General features: G+C 39.3%; 1 protein-coding gene across 1 annotated transcript in view; it reads right to left on the bottom strand.

The window, feature by feature from the left end:
* Bmx (BMX non-receptor tyrosine kinase) overlaps positions 1 to 19,565 on the bottom strand; it is a 64,289-nt gene that overhangs the window by 23,938 nt on the left and 20,786 nt on the right. The window contains exons 5-11 of the mRNA XM_060374877.1: positions 18,002 to 18,121; positions 15,474 to 15,538; positions 9,578 to 9,753; positions 8,858 to 8,914; positions 6,439 to 6,510; positions 4,628 to 4,681; positions 1,341 to 1,395 (exon numbers count right to left, since the gene is read on the bottom strand). Coding sequence (XP_060230860.1) covers positions 1,341 to 1,395; positions 4,628 to 4,681; positions 6,439 to 6,510; positions 8,858 to 8,914; positions 9,578 to 9,753; positions 15,474 to 15,538; positions 18,002 to 18,121 — 599 coding nt within the window. The remainder of the gene's footprint in view (positions 1 to 1,340; positions 1,396 to 4,627; positions 4,682 to 6,438; positions 6,511 to 8,857; positions 8,915 to 9,577; positions 9,754 to 15,473; positions 15,539 to 18,001; positions 18,122 to 19,565) is intronic.

Raw genomic sequence — 19,565 nt, 5'->3', positions numbered from 1 at the left:
AGAGCCAGGTTTAGAGAAAGCACAGTAAACTATGGATACAACAACTTGATGAATAAATCCATCACATTCTTTTGAGCACATCTCAAAATATAATTTGTGTATTTAGTGTTTTATTAGACTGAATTGTACTGATTTCATAGATCAAAAGAATTTACTGTAGGTTAGTTCATACCAATTAGCAATAAAATCAAGTAAATTAATTCCATAGCACAACTTCTATGCTCTGATTTAGATGCTAATGAGCAGTGAAAGCTAGCCAAGGAAAATAATTACTTTGATAACTCGCATTAAGTCATTTTTTTCTTGGGCTGATGGTATATAGCTCAATAGTAGAGAGTATGTATGTTGTGTTGAATGAGAATGGCCCCATTGGCTCATGTATTTGAATGCTTGGTCCCTGGTTGGTGGATTGTTTGGGAAGGATTGGGAGTTATGGCTTTATTTGGAGGGGGTGTGTTACTGGGGGTGGGGGTTGGGTTTTCAAAAGCTGACACCATTCCAGTTGCCCTCTGGGTATTACGGTTGTTGACTCAACATGTAAGCTTTCAGCTGACACTCCAGCACCATGTCTGCCTGCCTGCCTACCTGCCTGCATGCCTAGCATATGCTATCATACAGTTTCCATTAGCAGCCTCGAAACATGGAATCGTCTCACCTATTTGTGACTCTACATTATTTCCTTCCATCTTGACTTAGGCCTGGGTCATGTGACTGGGTTAATGCTGCCAAAGCAGAGAGTCCCTAAATACTTGCACTGCTGAAAATGTCCTCTTTGAAGATTTTCTATTTTATGAAGAGGACCAAAACCAGACACTTGGAGAAGCTGTAAAAGGAAGAAGTGTGGCATCCCAGTTGGCCGTCTCAGCTACCTACTCTCAGACGTCCATCAGCAAAACATTCAACTCAACCAGCTGACACACAGAACCATGAGAAATCCAAACTTTTATTTCAAGCCCCTAAGTTTAAGGGTTGTTTATTTTTAAAGAAAAGGTTATTAAGTACATGGCAAAGGACAGCAAGTCACCCAGTAACTAGAATGCCACCTACAGCTTGAGGTGCTTCATTATATAGCAATAGATAAAGCCACAGAAGTTGCTTGTAGCTCAAAGGCTAAACAACCAATGTTATGATGAGTTGAAACATTAGCAAAATTGACTCTCGGAGAAATACTTTCATCCTGGGACCAGCCAGAAACAGATATTCTTAGGCTGGAGGTGCAGCCTAGTGTAGGAATGCATGCTTAACATGCAAACACACACACACACACACACACACACACACACACACACACACACAGATTATTTGGGGTGAGTAGAGGGAAAGACGATAGTATTATTTACCTTTTGTCTCAGTAACTGCTCAGATTGTGACCTGGACATATTCCCAGCAAACCAGCTGCAAAAGAATTCTGGATTTGAGCATTAATATTTAAGTATACTCTTCTCCCTCAACTTTTGAGTCTGTAAAGTTAGGCATCAGCCTATATAATGGATTTTCAAACTTAATTATTGCATAGCATTACTGGAGGGTATTTTCAAAACACAGATTCTCAGTCTCTATCAACCACTTTTACTTGTGGGGTAAGGCCTACATAATAATAGGCTGCTAGAATCCTTCAAGGTGACTTGTAAGTATACATTTCAGTGTTTTGAACAAGGACCGGAGATTAGACCAATGATGGTTCCAATGGAAAAGTCAGGGTGGCCAGAGATAAATACTCTTGTCTTTCAACCCATCACTTTATTTTAATAACTTGATAGAAGCACATTTTATATCAAATACTTTCAAAGCAAATGCCTTTTAATTTATTTTTTCTTCAGAACAGGAAGAGATAAATATCTAAGATGATATCCAGACAGGAGGCAGATATGTGGGAAAGCTAACTAGAATTATTTTTCTTTTTTTTTTTAAATAACCTTTGAGGGTTTTTTTTTTTTTTTTTCAATTAATGAGCCAAGATCATCATATCTTACTTTCTATGTGAAGCACAACAAAAATTTGTGTCTCGTTTGAGGTTAGCTGTGTCTGTGACCCTCTGGCTTGGGCTAAAATGTCACATATGGGAATGAGTAGGGTATGGGGTGCAATAGGGCATGGGTTTTGGAGAATCAGGAGGAACTGACTAGAAGATAAAACCTGAAGAAAAAGATGTGCAGAAAGAAGAGCGAAGGTGACTGTTTCCCACAAGGTGGCTTGTGGGAAAAGAGCAAGGCAGGTGTCTTCCCAGGAACTGGTTTCTGTATTAATGGAGGAAGGGAATAATAGCAGATGCACAAATCAATAAGATGGAAAGATTCTTAGACCATCCAGCCAGTTTGAAGTGAGAGACCAAAAAGATTAAAAATTAGCAGCTATTATTAATTAAGGCCTTAACTATGTGGGTGGAGAAGTCTAGTAATGCCCTGAGGGGAAGGACTGCCTTACTGCATCCTTTCCCCACCCACTAGAGATAACAGTTGCTAGGAAACTGGCCCATCCCCCTAGGGAGGGACACCAGATCATTAATGGTGAGGACCTTCCTTATAGCCAATCAATTCAAAATGTAGTATTTTGACGAATAGATGCTTGCCAGTCAGGAATTGCCCTTGCCTTGGGCATGCTGGGAGGGACCAGAATCTACACATCACCCAACTAACCTGGGCACAGCGCGCTCAGCTCCCACCGCTTCAGCGGTGGGTGTTGTGGGCTCAAGCTGCAGCTTGTAATTTACAATAAAAAGACCCTCATGTGTTTTGCAACGAAGTCGATTCTTGTAGATCTTTTGGGGGCTCGCGAACTGGGTGTAACAGAAGCTCTAAGTTCTAGAAAGAACTACCTCATCTGCAGTTGTTTGAATTTGAACAAGCCTCTTCACCTTTTTGATCATAGACTTTTCTATCTGTAAAATTAGGAAGAAGGCTGCCTCAGATTACTTTATGTTGTTGTGATAAACACAATAACCAGAAGCAAGCTGGGGAGGAAATGGTTTATTTCAGCTTTCATGTTACACATCATCAAGGAAATCAAATACAGGAACTCAAAGCTGAGACTTGAAGTAGAAAGCAGTGGAAGAACACTGCTAAAGGGAGAGTTTCTGCTGCTTTGCTCAGCTAACTTTCTTATATGACTTGGGCCTATCTGCCTAGAGAGTATACAGTCCACAGTGGCCTATTCCTCCTCCTCAATTAGCAATTAAGAAAATGTCTCACAGCCACAGCAGGATGGAAACTCCTAATTTGCGGCTCTCCTTCCCAGGTATGTCAACTTGACAACCATGATTAGCTATCACAAGACTGCTCTCAAGAAGCAACTTTAAATCTACCCTTACAAATATTTAATTAACTCTTGAGGTATTAATGATAGTTTCTAAACCTTGACAATTTAAAGATTTACTCTCCTCCTGGAGACAGTAATAAAAGCAGAAATCACAGAGGAAAGCTGCTTACTGTCTTGATGCTTTCTTTCTATGTAGCATTCAGAAATACTTGCCCAGGAGTGTCATTGTCCACAGTGGATCCTCCCACTTATCAATCATCAATCAAGAAAATTTTCCACAGACATGCCCACAGGCCACTCTGATGGAGACAGTTCATCAATTAAGGTTTTCTCTTTTCACATGACTTTCAGTTTCCATCAAGTTGATAGTTAAATTGAACTATAACTGAATGTTACAATGTGGAAAAGAAATAGTACCACAAAAAAGAATGGAGGCTATAACACATCTTCCCTAATGTGACAGATATGACAGGTATGCCCAGAACTTGGGTAGATTGTAGGTAAAAGGACAAGAGGAAACATACAGGTCCATTGTAAAAGCTTTCACTTCACATGTAACCAATAAATCAATAAGAGCACTCACTCAAAAGAGAACTATTAGTATGCAAAATTCATAGTGACCATATGAATTCTAAAGATTTCTAAAGTCCTTTAAATATTGAGTATCTATAAAATACAATATGCTATGTTATTCTAATTTTCCTTTAACACAAATATTTATGTCTAGGAGACAATAATATCAATATTTATAGAATGACAGAAAATCCTGAATTTAAAAAAAACAAACAAACTTTAATGGTCCTTAGGCCTATCAAAAGACACAATTATGGTGACTACTTGTTTTTATTTTCCATAACAGATCAGTTTATGCCAGATGTCTATTGGAACTTGTCTCTCTGTCAGGGAACCCATTCTGAATGCCAAATAGTAAGGTTATCCTGTGAATAAGACTCTATAAATGTAAATACTGTTATGTAGCTCAGTGGGATGTTGTGAGGAATTAGCGCATCATACCAAATGCCTAAATAAATGCTTTCAAACATGACCTTGATTAGAGGGATCCAGCAAGTAACTAATGAACAGAAACATTGCCTTATTTATCTAGGACATGAAAATATTGAGCATGTGATAAATCTAATGAATATGTGAAGCAGGTTTAGATGGTCCAGACTGAGAAAAAGATCTTCATTGATACTGACCAAGTTCATGTCCATCTGCCATTTAGAAAAACAGCTCACAGCCTCACATGAATTTAGCCATGTAAATACAACCTCCTGAGAAAGTCTGAGCCATTTATTTTAATGTTTCAAGGAATCAAGTAAAAATGTCTAATTCTAGTTTTAGAAGAACATAGAAGACTTTCAACACTCACTCATAATCATCCAGATTTTCCTCTTCTTCAGATGAACTTGACTCAGGGAATCCCCTTAAGAAGAATGGAGAAACAACATGAATGCCAAACAAACAGCCAAATCCGGAAACCATCCAAGTGCCTAGTATAGCAATAGCAAATCTCTTATTTACTCTCTTTACATGTATAAAGTCAAGATGTCTAGGTTTCCCCTTTGCACTTCCAAAGGGTATCAACAAAATGAAAAAGCAGTCACTCATAAATTGAGTTTATGGTCAGTGCTCTTTAATACAAGAAGTTCCTAGTAACTCAGTCAGGTTGTTTAGACTTTTTCAGAAGAGCAGGCTCATGAAACACATGGAGATTCCTTCAAAGATGGCTACAGTATAAAGTTTAAAAAGTTGGTGCTGGGTCTGGAGAGATGGCTCAGTGGTTAAGAGACCTTCCTGCAAATCATGAAATTTGCAGGCAAATGGTGGGAACTAGAAAAGATCATCCTGAGTGAGGTACCCCAGAAGCAGAAAGACACACATGGTATATACTCACTTACAAGTGGATATTAGACCTATAATATAGGATAAGCATACTAAAATCTGTACACCTAAAGAATCTATGCAAAGAAGACCCTGGATAAGATGACCAATCCTCATTCAGAAAGGCAAACAGGATGGACACTGGAAGAGGGAGAAAACAGGCAACAGTACAGGAGTCTAACGACAAAGGGCCTCTGAAAGACTCTACCCAGCAGGGTATTAAAACAGATCCTGAGACTCAGAGCCAAACTTTGGGCAGAGTGCAGGGAATCTTATAAAGGAAGCCCCCTCCACAAGGAGAGCAACAGAACTAAAAACAAATACATACAAACAAACAAACAAACAAACAAAAAACGTGGGCCCAGGGGTCTTTTCTGAGACTCATACTCCAACCAAGGACCATGCGTGGAGATAACCTAGAACCCCTGTACAAATGTAGCCCATGGCTGCTCAGTGTCCAAGTGGGTCCTAAGTAATGGGAACTGGGGATGTCTCTGACATGAACTCAGTGGCTTGTTCTTTGATCACCTCCCCCTGAGAGGGAAGCAGCTTTACCAGCCACAGAGAAAGAGAATGCAGCCACTCCTGATGAGACCTGATAGGCTAGGGTCAGAGGGAAGGGGAGGAGGACCTCTCCTATCAGTGGACTGGGGAAGGGACATGGGAGGAGAAGAGAGAGAAAGGGTGGGATTGGGAGGAGATAAGGGAGGGGGCTACATCTGGGATACAAAATGAATAAATTGTAATTAATAAAAAAATAATTTTAAAAAGAGACTTTCATGCTCTTGCAGAGAGGGCACTGGTTCAGTTCTCAGCACCCAAGTGGCAGTTCACAATCACCTGTAACTCCAATTCCAAGGGATCCAATGCCTGCTTCTGGCCTCTGTGGGCACTACACATATGTAGTACACTCACATGCATGCAGCCAAAACATTCATGCACACAAAATATAAAATAAAATGGAATAATAATTTTTTTAAATGTTGGTGATGTGCACAGAGTTATTCTTAGAGAATAATTATTTATTCTGGCTTGCTTTTTCTCTTGTTAGAGATGCCTGAGCCAGTGTATCATTATACCAGAGTACTTCATGAGTGATAAGAAGGAATAATCAGTGTGAGGAAAATCAACAAATGCCTAATGAGATCCATCTATGTGTTCAGAGGCAAGTTACATGGACATTTTTTATTATATTTACCTTGCATGCAAGCCTCATTGCAAATTTATTTCAAATTTGGTTAGTTTCCCTGAAAACGGAAGTAAATTTTGAGTATAAAGTAGCATCTTGATTGGATTTACCATGACATCTTTGACGTGCTGTGATTTACAATATTTCTTTCCACTTGGTTGCTACAGGCTACATCTTCCTCACTGCAAATAGAGATGTGTGGTTAGTGTGGTCCAAGTGAAAGTTCTTGGAAAGTAGTCATACCTTTTACTGACCCTTCTGCAAAGCCAACTGATTAGAACATCAGTGATTGTGGAGAACTTGAAATGTTTCGTGTCCAGAACCTAATTTTGTTGTTCTGTTTTGTTTTTGTTTTTTGAGACAGGGTTTTTCTGTGTGGCCCTGGCTGTCCTGGAACTCACTCTGTAGACCAGGCTGGCCTTGAACTCACAGAGATCTGCTTGCTTCTGCTTCCCAAGTACTGGAATTAAAGACATGTGATACCACACTCCATTATGAAATAATTTTATCTATCGCAGGCTATCTTTAGCTCTCTTGTTAGCCATTCCTTGTCCATTTCTGTGTGTGACCTATCATCCCTGTGCCTGACAGTGAAACCTTCTGCAATGTATTACTTAACAGACCACTGAAAAAAATGAAATAAAGGGAGGAAGACATGGCTATACCTATAGTATGAAGGATATTTTTATTATAGATTCAAGGGAGAAAGCAGGCAGAGTGAAGAGTCCAGGCTGAACATGGCCAGCAGACTAAACTAGACCATGAGAGGAGGGAGGGGGAGAGAGAGAGCAAGAGAGGCTCCACCAGCCAAGAGAAGTGACTCAGGACAATAGAGTGGTGAAGCCAAAATGGAAATAGGAAAGAGAAGCTGGGGAAAGGCGAGTGAAAGCTTCCTGCAGGGAGAGAGAGGCTTTGAATGTGGGACAGGTGAGAAGTGCTGGGAGGAGCTACAGATACTGAGTGACCTTGGGACCATTGGCCAGCATCTGCTTTGATATGTCAATAGGCACTTCAGTTAGCCTTCTGTTCTCAGTTTGAGGCCTAACATCCACCAGCTTCCACAAATCCCAAAGCTAAATTTCTGTAACTTCTGAGGCCTGTAACAAAGGCACTCCTCCTTTGCTGTTATCCCCCTACCCACGATGTTTTCACCCACTGAAAAAAAATGTTTTGCTTTATGACTTTTTGTTTGCTTTGTATAAAAAAAAACTTGATGAAATTGATACCTCATTAGAATATGTTATTTGGGGTGGCCTCAGTTTGTGGTCCTGGGCCACGGGCACACATATCTTGCTCCAACATAAACTCTTTCTTAACCCTTTTAAGGTGACAGCTGTGCTTTTGTGTGTGTGTGTGTGTGTGTGTGTGTGTGTGTGTGTGTGTGTGTGTGTTGACAGTACATTTATAAATGTGTGGTTATTGAATGTTAAGTGACAAAGTGATTTGTTTCAGATCTTAACTTACTTCAGGTCTTATCTGACTTTATTTGACATTTTGCTCCTTTCAGAGAAGCAATACTCTTGAACAAGTGAGAACTGCTAATAATGATCAAAATTACCCCAGCAGCAGGAATCCTGGATCACGAGAAAAGCTGACGAGGTTTGCTTGGCTTTTCCTGTGGATGCATAAACTCTGTCCTCTACTGATTTGCAAAGTGTATTATTCTTCTCTGTTGGTGTGATTAGAGCTAAAAAATCTTGAACTTGTGACTCATCTGGATACAGATGGAGCAGCAAGATTTGCATAGTACCCTGCCACCCATCGCTTTATCTCTTTCATTCTGGGTGTTCAGAGCATGAGGAACTGTCTACCTCCTCCTAAAGTCCAAAGGTTTCTTTGCCTGGAATTTATACCACATTTCCTGTTTGCCTTCACAGCCCAGCCTGTTTTTTTCCCCTCTGAACTATAATTCACAGGGACAGGGTGCTTTGGCAAGGAAATGCTCCCCTGGCTTTGTTTCAAGAAATGACTAGAGAATTCTAAATGCGTAAATGCCCTCAAATTCTCAAATGCCTCCTACCAATCTGCTCAACTAGCCTTTTCCCCCAGAAGGGCCATTTGCCTTCCCCGACTGTGAGAACCTATCACTGAAAAAGGCACAACCATTTATTTAACCTTTTTTTTGTTTTTACATTCAGTGTGTGTGTGTGTGTGTGTGTGTGTGTGTTTGTGTTTGTGTGTGTGTGTGTGTATGTGTGAGAGAGAGAGAGAGAGAGAGAGAGAGAGAGAGAGAGAGAGATGACAACTAGCAACAACTTGAAGGAGCCAATTCCCTACTACTGTGAAAGATCTAGGATTGAACTCAGAGGATCAGAGGTGACCTGACTGAACTCAATATTCAGGCTCTGAGCCATCTTGCCAGCCCAGATCTATTAGACCTTTAGGCTAAGGCTCAATTAATGCATCCCTTTCCTCAGCAATCAGGTATAGAAAATACCCTTGGAAACTAGTTGTGCCCTAGAGTGAAAAACAAAACAAAACACTATTTATTATATTTAAAGACATTTAAATCTAATGGTACACACTTACGTTCTTTCAGGTTCCACATGACCCTGGGACTGCATCAACGGTACAGTAAGGCATTTGCTTTAAGTAAAAATAATAAGCATGAGAAGAGTCAAGAAATAAGAGCACAAGAGGAAATAAACGATATGGCAGAGATATGCTCTGCATTCACTCTGTGTAGAGACAGGTGTCAGCAGCATTCTGTAAGGAAGCCGACTGCTCTGTGAGAATGACAGACAGTGGACAGTATGGTGGGGCTGAAATCTGATGCATCAAAGAAGAAAGGTATAACACTTGGCCCTTTCTACACGATCTGGTTACCATTCAGTTAAACATTTATTGAGCATCACGTATGATACAGAGCCTAAAGAGATACTCACTTTCAACGTGCTTTCAATTCTGGGTTTGGATAGCCTCACTGGGTTGAAAAATTGAAAGGACTGACTAAGGCAGCCTACAGGAAACTCCCTCTTTTATATAAGGGAGACATTTTACATTCTGTGCTTAAGATCATGCAGTTTTTCAGGGGAAGCGGGAGCAAGAAGGGAAAGGGTAGTCCGTACTGTCAGCTCCAGAGGGACCACTTGGCTTCCCTACTCTTGTAGTCCAAGTATTGAATATTTTTGGAGACAGCCACCTTCGTACAGCTAAGGCCTGTGCCACTAGCTTCGAATCTACGGTCTGATACTATGTAACAATGTTTGTTCTGCATCCTTGGCAGCCAGCTTACATGCTTAGCTTTACCTTTTCAGTTTTCTTACTTGCCACCAGTCAGGGCAGTCTTCCCTTGGAATATAGCGTATGTTGATGGTTGGCTCAGAACCATAGCTTTTCTTTGGGTGGCTGTCATGTTGGGGTAGAGTGGTACTTGAAGATGATGCATCCATTCTGAGAACAGGAACTGCCCGTGGAATCTTCAGCTTTGGAGTGCAAGAGATTGCATCATGTTACAAAAGAGGCACAGATACAGGAACAAAATATATCAGTTCCCACACAAAAGAGGAAGGATGGAAGAAAAGAAAGGAGGGAGGAGGCATGGAGACAATATTAAGTATCGATGTAGAACCACTGTTCACTCCTGCTTCTTCTAGTTGGAAACTCATTTGCACAATGTTGTTATGCTGAGTGTCTATATCCTATAGGCCAGCAATTAAATGCTATATATCTAGCATTGAAACCCAAAGATGTGCAAAATAATGGTTAAAGTAGAACCAGTGGAATTTGATAAAATGGAAAACTACCAAAATACTTATCAAGATGATAAAATAGGAAATATATTGTTGCTGCAGTTGACCGAAAAATGGCTTCCCCAGATATCCATGTATGAAAGGGACTCTGCTGACTGTGACTAAATTAAGGCATTTGCCATGGAGGGATCATTCTTAGAGATGGAGATGAGTCTGATATAATCAGAAGTGTCAGGAATTAGGAAGTGCACATAGCTATGTGAGCAGAGGCAGGGAGCAGAGAAGCTGGTGCCTCTCTGGTGCTGAAGATGAAGGAAGGCACCTGGAACTACTGAAAATGCAACCTGCAGAATCTAGGCAAAGCAAGGAAACAATGCCCTTAAAGATTCCCGAAGAAACGGCTGATTAGAACCATGTTAGGCGTTTGAACTTCAGAACTATGAAAAAAAAATCACATTTTTTTTTCTTTTTTAAAAATTATGTTGCTTTAAGCCACTAAATTTTTTGATAATTTGTCAGGCCAACAACAAGAGAATAATTCACTAGTTTAATCACCTAACAGAATTTTATAAGCAATGAGAATAAAATATAATCACTTATTAAAAATTAAGACTCCTATAAACTAAACCAAAAAAGACAGACAACTTAATTGTGTGATCTATCTCTATCTCATCATCTATCTGTCTGTTTATCTATATCTCCCTCTGTGTATGTATGTATGTGTGTGTTGTATGTGTGTCTGTATGTCTGTCTCTCAGTGTGTGGGGGAGATTTGGGTAATTTAAGCAAATCAATGAGTTGATCATCTAGCTAGCAAATTTTCTTGGCTAATGGACTAACTGAAATAAAACGTGAGTATCCCTGGCATTTTCTGATGTTCTATTTCTTATTCTGAATGTGTTTGATGCAGATTGGTTCAGTTTTTAAAAATTTACAAGCTGAGCATATTTGTGTGCTTTTCTAAGTGAATTATATTCCATTAAAATCCATTTTGTTTATAAACTCTGAATTTTATTTTTTTCTTGCATTGTATTTTCCTTTTTAGTTTCAGGAATATAATTTATTTGGAGATAAGGATTTACTGACCTAGAACTACTTGTTATGAAGGATCCCATTGTTGATAAATTCAAAGAAGAGTTCTCTCCAAACATAAATGCATTATAAAAATATTCAAATGCAACTAAGCAGAATGACCAAAGGATTGTTTTTCCTTCCACAATTCAGAAAATAAGCCCTCTACCAAGTACTGTGGTAACACACACACACACACACACACACACACACACACACACACACTAGCTAGAGCTCAGTGTGGTGTGGAGGGGGAGAGGAAAGGAAGGAGGAAGAAGGAAAAGAAAGGGAGGAGAGGGAGAGAAGAGAATGGAGAGGAGAGTATGTCTTTCATGACACTCCTTTTTGAACTTTAATTTAAATAGCTTATACTTAAAACCAGCCTTGGACTCAGTGAACATTGAGGAAAAGAGTGCAGAAAGACTGTAAGAGCCAGAGAGCTTGGGGAGGCCTACTGCAAAACAGTGTCTTCTAGACATGACATGAGCACTCACGAGCTCACAGAAGCTGGGGTTACCTGCAGAAGACCCACAGAAGACAAGCTGGTCAATATTACAGCAGGGAGGAGGAGTGGCTCATATGGCCCCACCTCTAGCTAAGGAGCTGTTGGCAATTGATGGCTATTGAAGGACAGGGGGTCAGTTTTCTTCATGGGTGTGCCTCTGGTAGGTGGAGCACATTCCAGTGGATGACTCCACACTCATGCGTATATGGGCAGCCCAAACTGAACTTTGTGGGTTGTAAAAAAATAAGAAGAGGACACAAAGTTGTGCCATTGGCATCACAGAAGGGAGTAGAGAGTAGATCGAATATGAATACTTTGTACATATGAACACAATTCTCAGAGAATAAACAAAAATATTTTTGTAAAAGCACTTGGGACCTTTGACCATTGATTTATCTGGCGTTTTCAACAACTATTTCCCCCCCCAAAAAAAAAAATCCCTTGGAAGAAATATGATTTGATGGTTTCTAGCTCCTAATTTACCTCCTGTGCTTAGATTTGTTTGAAATAAACTCCAGCACAAATTATCCATTTTATGTGTAGAATTTTGTGACTGTTAGTAAATGTATCCAATTATATAGCCATCATTACAATCCATTCTTAGCATATTTCCATTACTCTTATAAACTCTCTCCTGCCCTTTTGCAGTCACTCTCTATTTCCATGCTGGTCCCCAGCAATATTATTTGGACATCTGTCTTTGTAACTTTGTCTAGTCTAGACACTGATGTTAGAATCACAGTTGTTTGCTTGTTTTGTATGCTAGAGTTAAACCCAAGGCCTTATGATGCTAGACAAGTGCTCTACTACTGAGCTACCTCTAAGCCAAATACCTGTGAGTTTCAAGCCACAGGACTGCAGCAAGTACCCAAGCCCAAACAAATAACAATGCTTTTGAAAACAAAGAAAATGGCCCAAACCATCCTGTTTCTTAGAGCTACTATAAAACATTGCCAACGTTTGTGAGGCAAAGATTATGGAAATACTTGTTTTGCAGTTCAAAAATCCCAATTTAAAGTTTAACTTGACCATGCTCCCTCTGAAGATTCTAGGAAAGATGGTTTGCCTGTCCTAGTTTTTGGTGGTAATGTATGTTGTGGTATTATAACCCCAGTGTTTGCATATGTCTTTCCACTGCCATCTCCTCTGTGTATCTATCTTCCTGTGTCCTTTCTCTTACAAAAGTACCAGTCTTCAAACTTATGGTACCCTCTTGCCCTGTATGATCTCATCCTGAACTTTACCTATAAATTGTTCCTGAAAACATCTTATTTCCAAATAATGTCACATTTTAAAGTTCTGTTTGGACATGAAATTCGGGGGTGCTACCTAATGTATTTTTAATGAGTTATTTTTTCAAGTTATGTTGATTAAAGAAAATGATATAGGTTTTTATCAGAAGGAGAAAAATAATCAGAACTTAAAACACACTATAGACTAGAGATGCCCATTTCAGATGACATCCTAGAGAACCTGGAGTTCACTTGAAATACCTCCTAGAATGCCATCTTCCTGAGAATCCTGAAAGTAGAAGGCTATGGCTATCAACAGAAGAAAGAAGGGGGCAATCTGCAAACATTTTAATGATCTACAGCTGTCAAAGTATTGTTTATTTTCCTATAGAAAGGTTCCATCCTTGGAAACAAGTTAGCTAGTAACCATACTGAAAAGACTCTGTCTAAAATAGATGTGATAGTCCAATGTAACGCTTGAGGGTTGTCAAATGTAAGGGCTGAGTATCAAGACATTGTTCCTGTCATTAGTTCCATTTGGATCTGCCCTCTCAGCAGTAAATTGACACAATTCTCTCATAAGACAAAGAATTTTTGCAAAATCTTGTGCAGCTGCCACCACAACAGATCATAATCGGACCATGTACAGCTATGTAAAAAAACGTCTCCTTTTCATTTTACTGTTGTTATTTGGCTTTATATGGAAAGGGTCAGAAGGCCCAATAGTTCCATGACCTCTGCCCCAAAGCCGGCTGCCAGTTGATGCAGACCAGAGCAAGGTAAAGGGAAGAGGCTGTAACTTAACATAAGGCAGCTATGACAACAGATGGAGACCTGTTGTTGTTTTCAGACAGGTGTTTTTTGTGTAGACTTGGCTGTCCTACAACTCTCTGTGTAGACCAGACTGGCCTCAAACTCAGAGATCCACCCACCTCTGCCTCTTGAGTGCTGACATTAAAGGTGTGCATCACTATAAATTTTTTTGTAATTTTTATTTTTATTAATTAGAGTTTATTCACTTTGTATCCCCCCTGTAGCTCCTTCCCTCCTCCCCTCCCAATCCCACCATCTCTCTCCCTTCTCTACCCATGTCCCTCCCCAAGTCCACTGATAGGGGAGGTCCTCCTCTCCTTCCTTCTGATCCTAGTCTATCAGGTCTCATCAAGAGTAGCTGCATTATCTTCTTCTGTAGCCTGGTAAGGTTGCTCTCTCCTCAGGGGGAAGTGATCAAAGAGTAGGATAATCAGTTCACAATGCCTTTTTAGTGGCAGTTTTAATGATAAGTAATTGAGGAAATTTTTCTATTGCAGTGACTGGAAAACTATGGAGTCTGTCAAAGAAGTTATCTGGAGGCAGTGAAGTTGCATTAAATGACTTGGGGAGAATAATAGAGAAAATGAATTATGTTATTCCATAACGCTATGTTCCATAGACTCCCATTTCATCACACTTTCACAAGGTAGTTTTGTCTATGTAAGAAAAGAAGCATTGTCTGTTATGAGCGATGCCATCACAAAGATTCGTCTCACATAAAAGTGTTTTTGGTAACTAGTTATAGGTTTACAGGTTAGGAAAATATCTCATAGTTAATACATAATAAAATGTTACCATGAATCTATGTTTGAAAATTTATTTAATACTAACTGTAGATGTAAGTGATAGCTCATAATTTTTTCTCTGCTGAAAAGTTTGTTTGAAGTCCACATTCTCTAGTTTTGAATATGGCAATGGTTGGTTTATTTGCTATGCCCCATTTGCAAAAATAGATTTCAGACTACTGACTTAGAGCAGAGATAAATGCATATTTGTTGGAACACGGTCCATGAATGAAGCTGTGTAAGGAGATTTCTGAGAGCTGGTGAGATAACTCCAAGGAAACAAGAAAAAAAGGCTTGTAGCTTCCAATCATGGATTTTCTTTGTGACTATATATAGCTTAAACTCGTGTGACTTTGCTCATTTAACCTTCCTTAACTGTCAGAATACCCTCACAATATAAATTGTCTGATGCTCTGAATAAAGTTGGTGATTGCATGAGTTTTTAGTCTACCTCATACTTAGGCCCCGCATCCCAGATTCTTGCTGTAATACACATCCATCCATCTATACTCTTCATTTATTGTTACACTATTCACAAGAGCTAGGAAAGAGAGCAAGCATAGGTGTCCATCAATAAATGAATAGATAAAAAAAATGTGATTCATATGCACCATGTAATTTTATTCAGCTGTAAAACAAAACAAAACAACGACAAAAACAAAACAAACAAAACCAAAACCATGACATTTGCAGAGAAATACATAGGAACTGGAAATCATTATGTTAACTCAAATAAGCCAGACCCAGAAAGGCAAATGCTGCCTGTTTTTTCTCATACACACAACCTAAATTAAAGATTATGTGTGCATGTGTGTGTATTTAATAGTATATGTGTGTGAGATAATGTACATAAAACTAGAGCAAGCATAATAAAATGGAGGAAGAGAACTTAAGGGGAAAATGAGAGGGTAATGGAGTACACAGACATACATGAAGAATACAAAAGGGAACCAGGGAGGGTGGAAGATAGAGGATGAATCAGAACAAAATAGAATGACATATATGTACAAATATTTCATCCTTGAAAATGATTAAAAATGAACTTACTACCCTCTCTGGGAAAGTAGGAACTCTGTGTTTGTCATCACTGATTGCAATGTGCAGATCAGCATCTAAAAAGAAAAAACAAACAAAACAAAGGAAAACACCCAACACTGGGAATGAGAACAATAAACCAGTTTCCATGAATAATACATCAGATCAACTGAATTTAGACTTAACATCTGAAGCTTTCTCATGTAATGCTCAGCTCAAATGGCACTCTTCCACTTCCAGGGACATACTGTATTTTTTTATTGTTGTAGTTATTATTTAAAATTTTTTATAAACTACAGTTTATTCACTTCATATCCCAGCTGTAGCCCCTTCCTCATCCCATCACAATGCCACCCTCCCTCCCTCATCTCCTCCCATGTCCTTCCCCCAGTCCACTGATAGGGCAGGTCCTCCTCCCCTTCCCTCTGAACCTACCCTATCAGTTCCCATCAGGACTGGCTGCATTGTCTTTCTCTGTGGCCTGTTCCCCCATCAGGGGGAGGAGATCAAATAGCCAGTCACTGAATTCATGTCAGTGACAGTCCCTGTTCTCCGTACTAGGACACCCATTTAGAGACTAAGCTGCCACGGGCTATATCTGTACAGGGAATCTAGGTTATCTCCATGTATGGTCCTTGATTGGAGTATCAGTCTCAGAAAAGAGCACTTTAACCAGATGTTTTGGTTCTCTTTCTCTCCTTGTGGAGCTCCTGTCACCTCCAGGTCTTTCTATCACCCCCTTCTTTCATAAGATTCCCTGCACTCTGCGCAAAGTTTGACTATGAATCTCAGCATCTGCTTTGATACCTTGCTGGGTAGAGTCTTTCAAAGGCCCTCTGTGGTAGGCTCCTGTCCTGTTGCCCATTTTCTCCCTCTCCTGACATCTGTCCCATTTGCCTTTCTGACTGAGGATTGATCATCTTACCCAGAGTCCTCCTTCTTGCTTAGCTTCTTTGGGTGTGCAGATTTTAGTATGTTTGTACTATATTATATGTTTAATATTCACTTATAAGTGAGTATATAAGTGAGTACATATGTGTGTCTTTCTGCTTCTGGGATAACTCACTCAGGATAAACTTTTCTAGTTCCCACCATTTGCCTGCAAATTTCATGATTTCTTTGTTTTTAATTGCTGAGTAATATTCCATTGTGTATATGTACCACAATTTCTGTATCCATTCCTCATTTGAGGGACATCTGGGTTGTTTCCAGATTCTGGCTATTACAAATAAAGCTGCTACAAACATGGTTGAGCAAATGTCCTTATTGTGTACTTGAGAATCTTTTGGATATATGCCTAGGAGTGGTATAGCTGGATCTCCAGGAAACATTATTCCTACTTGTCTAAGAAAGTACCAGATTGATTTCCATGGACATGTTGTAATACCTAGACTGAAAGTTTAAGTTCCTCTAAGTCCTACAAGTAATTTATACCCCATTTGTACATGTTATTGAGAAATCAGCACTCCCTTACAGAATGATCAATTACAAATATACCTTGTAATGATAGCCATCATCATTTTGGCATATGTGATAATTAAAACTATTGCTTAAATTGTACTTTTTGCTATATAATTTAAAAAACCAAGGTTGTTTCATGACTTATTTTTTATGAAAAGAAAGAACTAAACTTTCTCTCGCGCACACCCACAAACGTGTGTGTGTGTGTGTGTGTGTGTGTGTGTATCTGTGCTTGAGACAGGGTCTCAGTGTGAGAGTTAGTTTTAAACTTTCAGTGTAGCTCAGGATAGTCTCAAACCATGATCTTCTTGCACCAACCTTCTGAGTACCAAGATTACAAATATATGCCAGCATGCTTGCCTTTGTTTTTTTTTTTAATACAGCTTTTCTTTATTTTTATTTTATATTGGGTGTTTTGCTTGGATCTATCTGTGTGCCACACACATGCAGTGCCAAGGAGGCTAGAAAAAGGCATCAGGTTGACTGGGACTAGAGTTACAGATGGCTGTGAAGTGCCATGTGAGTGCTGGGAACCAAACCCATGCCATCTCTGGAAAGGCAGGTGGTACTTTAAACTACTGAGCCATCTCTCCAGTTTCTCATATTCTTACAAAGTGGGAAAACTAGCTGTTTGATACATGGTGATATGGTCACTACATTTTAATTCTAAAAAGTCTACTTTAAACTAGAAGAATTATGAGAGGTATTAATGGGTCATTTCTTGATCCATGTCTTCAAGTTTTCATTAAAATGTTTTCATAAAATATATTTTGTTGATATTCTTTCTCCTCCCACAACTCCTCCCAGATTCTCCCCACCTCCCTTACCCATCCAAATTCGTGTTCTTTTTCTCTCTGTCTTTTTTTTGGGTAAGATATTAATATCAAGGGAGTATGATTCAACTGACACTAAAATTAGACTTCATTTTTAACTTCACATTCACAAAGCTATATTGCTATAATGCCAATTGGTAGAGTGGGTTTTGCCCTTAGAAAACTAATCTAGCATTGGGCAGACCTAACCTAGTGCTCCCTCCTCACACATACTGAAGGCCCAGCCCAACAGGAAGTTACACATACATGCTTCCCAGAGAGTGCATCCTGGGGCTGCTTTGCAGCTCTGCTGGCAGCACAGGAACTTCCCGTCCACAAAGAAGCCACTGTGATACTTGATCAACAGGTGGGGGTTGCCCCGTATCTCTGCAGGTCAAGCAGAAAGAATATAAGAAATAAGCAGACATATGCCTAAGAGATGCAGTGCAGTAAGTAAATACTATAATCTCAGTACAATGACAATCTCATTGACCAGCAACTGAGGTAAGAGCCAGTGTCTACTAAAGCAGTTGTTTTTCGTTTGGGGGTTAATACACCCAAAGAATAAGTAGAAACCACAGCATAATCCATAGTCTTCCCACAGCATACTAACTTATCATGCTGATGTTGAAGAGTTAGTAAAAATGCACACACTGGCCAGCTTGCCATTCACATTTCTATAAATTTATATGTGAACATTCTGAATGGTTTACATTCAGCACCAGATGTTCTTGGGTAGAAAAAGTAGGCTGGGTGATAGGACTAGACTTTAGGAAAAAAGGAAAGTTTTTGACAGTATGTGCTTACAATGGATTTTCATTGTTATTGTTCCAAAATTTTATCACTATCATTCATGTAATAATTCAGCATTATTAGCAGATATACGATTTGAATAATATCACCCATAAATATTTCCCCACACAGTATTTATTACCAAGGGTATTATCTTACCTAACTATAAAGTGAATTGTCAAATTCAGGAAATATTGAATATACATTTAATATTTGTTGTTTTTAACAAAATCTCAATCGTTTGATTTTACATATAAAGATTTGGTAGCCACAGGCTGGGCTGAAAGCCTGCTAGCTCAGAGAGGCAGAGAAAACACCCAGCTGACCTTCCCTCTCAGCCAGTGTTCCAGAAGAAATGCCCCTTCTCCCAAATTGTCTCAAGAGCCCCTCAAACTGAATGTCTCTCACTTCTACTTCTTGTTTTTCTTTCTATCAGTTTTCCTGGCTTCCTCTCATTTCTTATGGTCTTTTTTTTTTTCCTCTTAATAGTCCTATGTTCACTTTCTGTCAACTGGTGGCTTGCTCTGCCTCTTGACCTATGGTTGACTTTATTTAATCTTGTTTACAATATTCAAGCAGAAAGCTCTTGAATTAAGGGTGTGTGCTAGGGCTGAGCCACACTACAACTAGAAACAGGTTTTTCCAGTAAATAACACAATTTTGGGGTTCACAGTCTGATCAAATATACTGTAACATTTGATTTTTTTCCAATTGTTGCAATAATGTTCTTTAAATTACATATTCTTTCTGATCAAAGTTATAATCCAGCATTATGTATGAAATTTATTTAGTAGTCTTTGACCTAGAATAGTATTTTGTCTCTTCTGTGTCTTTCATGACTTTGACATCCTTAGTCTAAGGAATAAATAATTTGAGGGGATGGGAAGCTACATTTTTTGAGACAAGATCTCATACATACAAAACTAGTAGCCAAAGCTGATCTTGAAATCTTGACTCTCCTGTCTCCATATCCCAAATGCTGGTACTACAGTACTCTAACACCACACCTAGGTAGGGCCTACTCTTCCGAAATATGTGT

Source organism: Meriones unguiculatus, chromosome X, assembly GCF_030254825.1.
Source record: "Meriones unguiculatus strain TT.TT164.6M chromosome X, Bangor_MerUng_6.1, whole genome shotgun sequence".
NCBI lineage: Eukaryota > Metazoa > Chordata > Mammalia > Rodentia > Muridae > Meriones > Meriones unguiculatus.
Note: the sequence above shows the minus strand (reverse complement) of the source record. Positions and strands in the feature narration are given on the sequence as shown.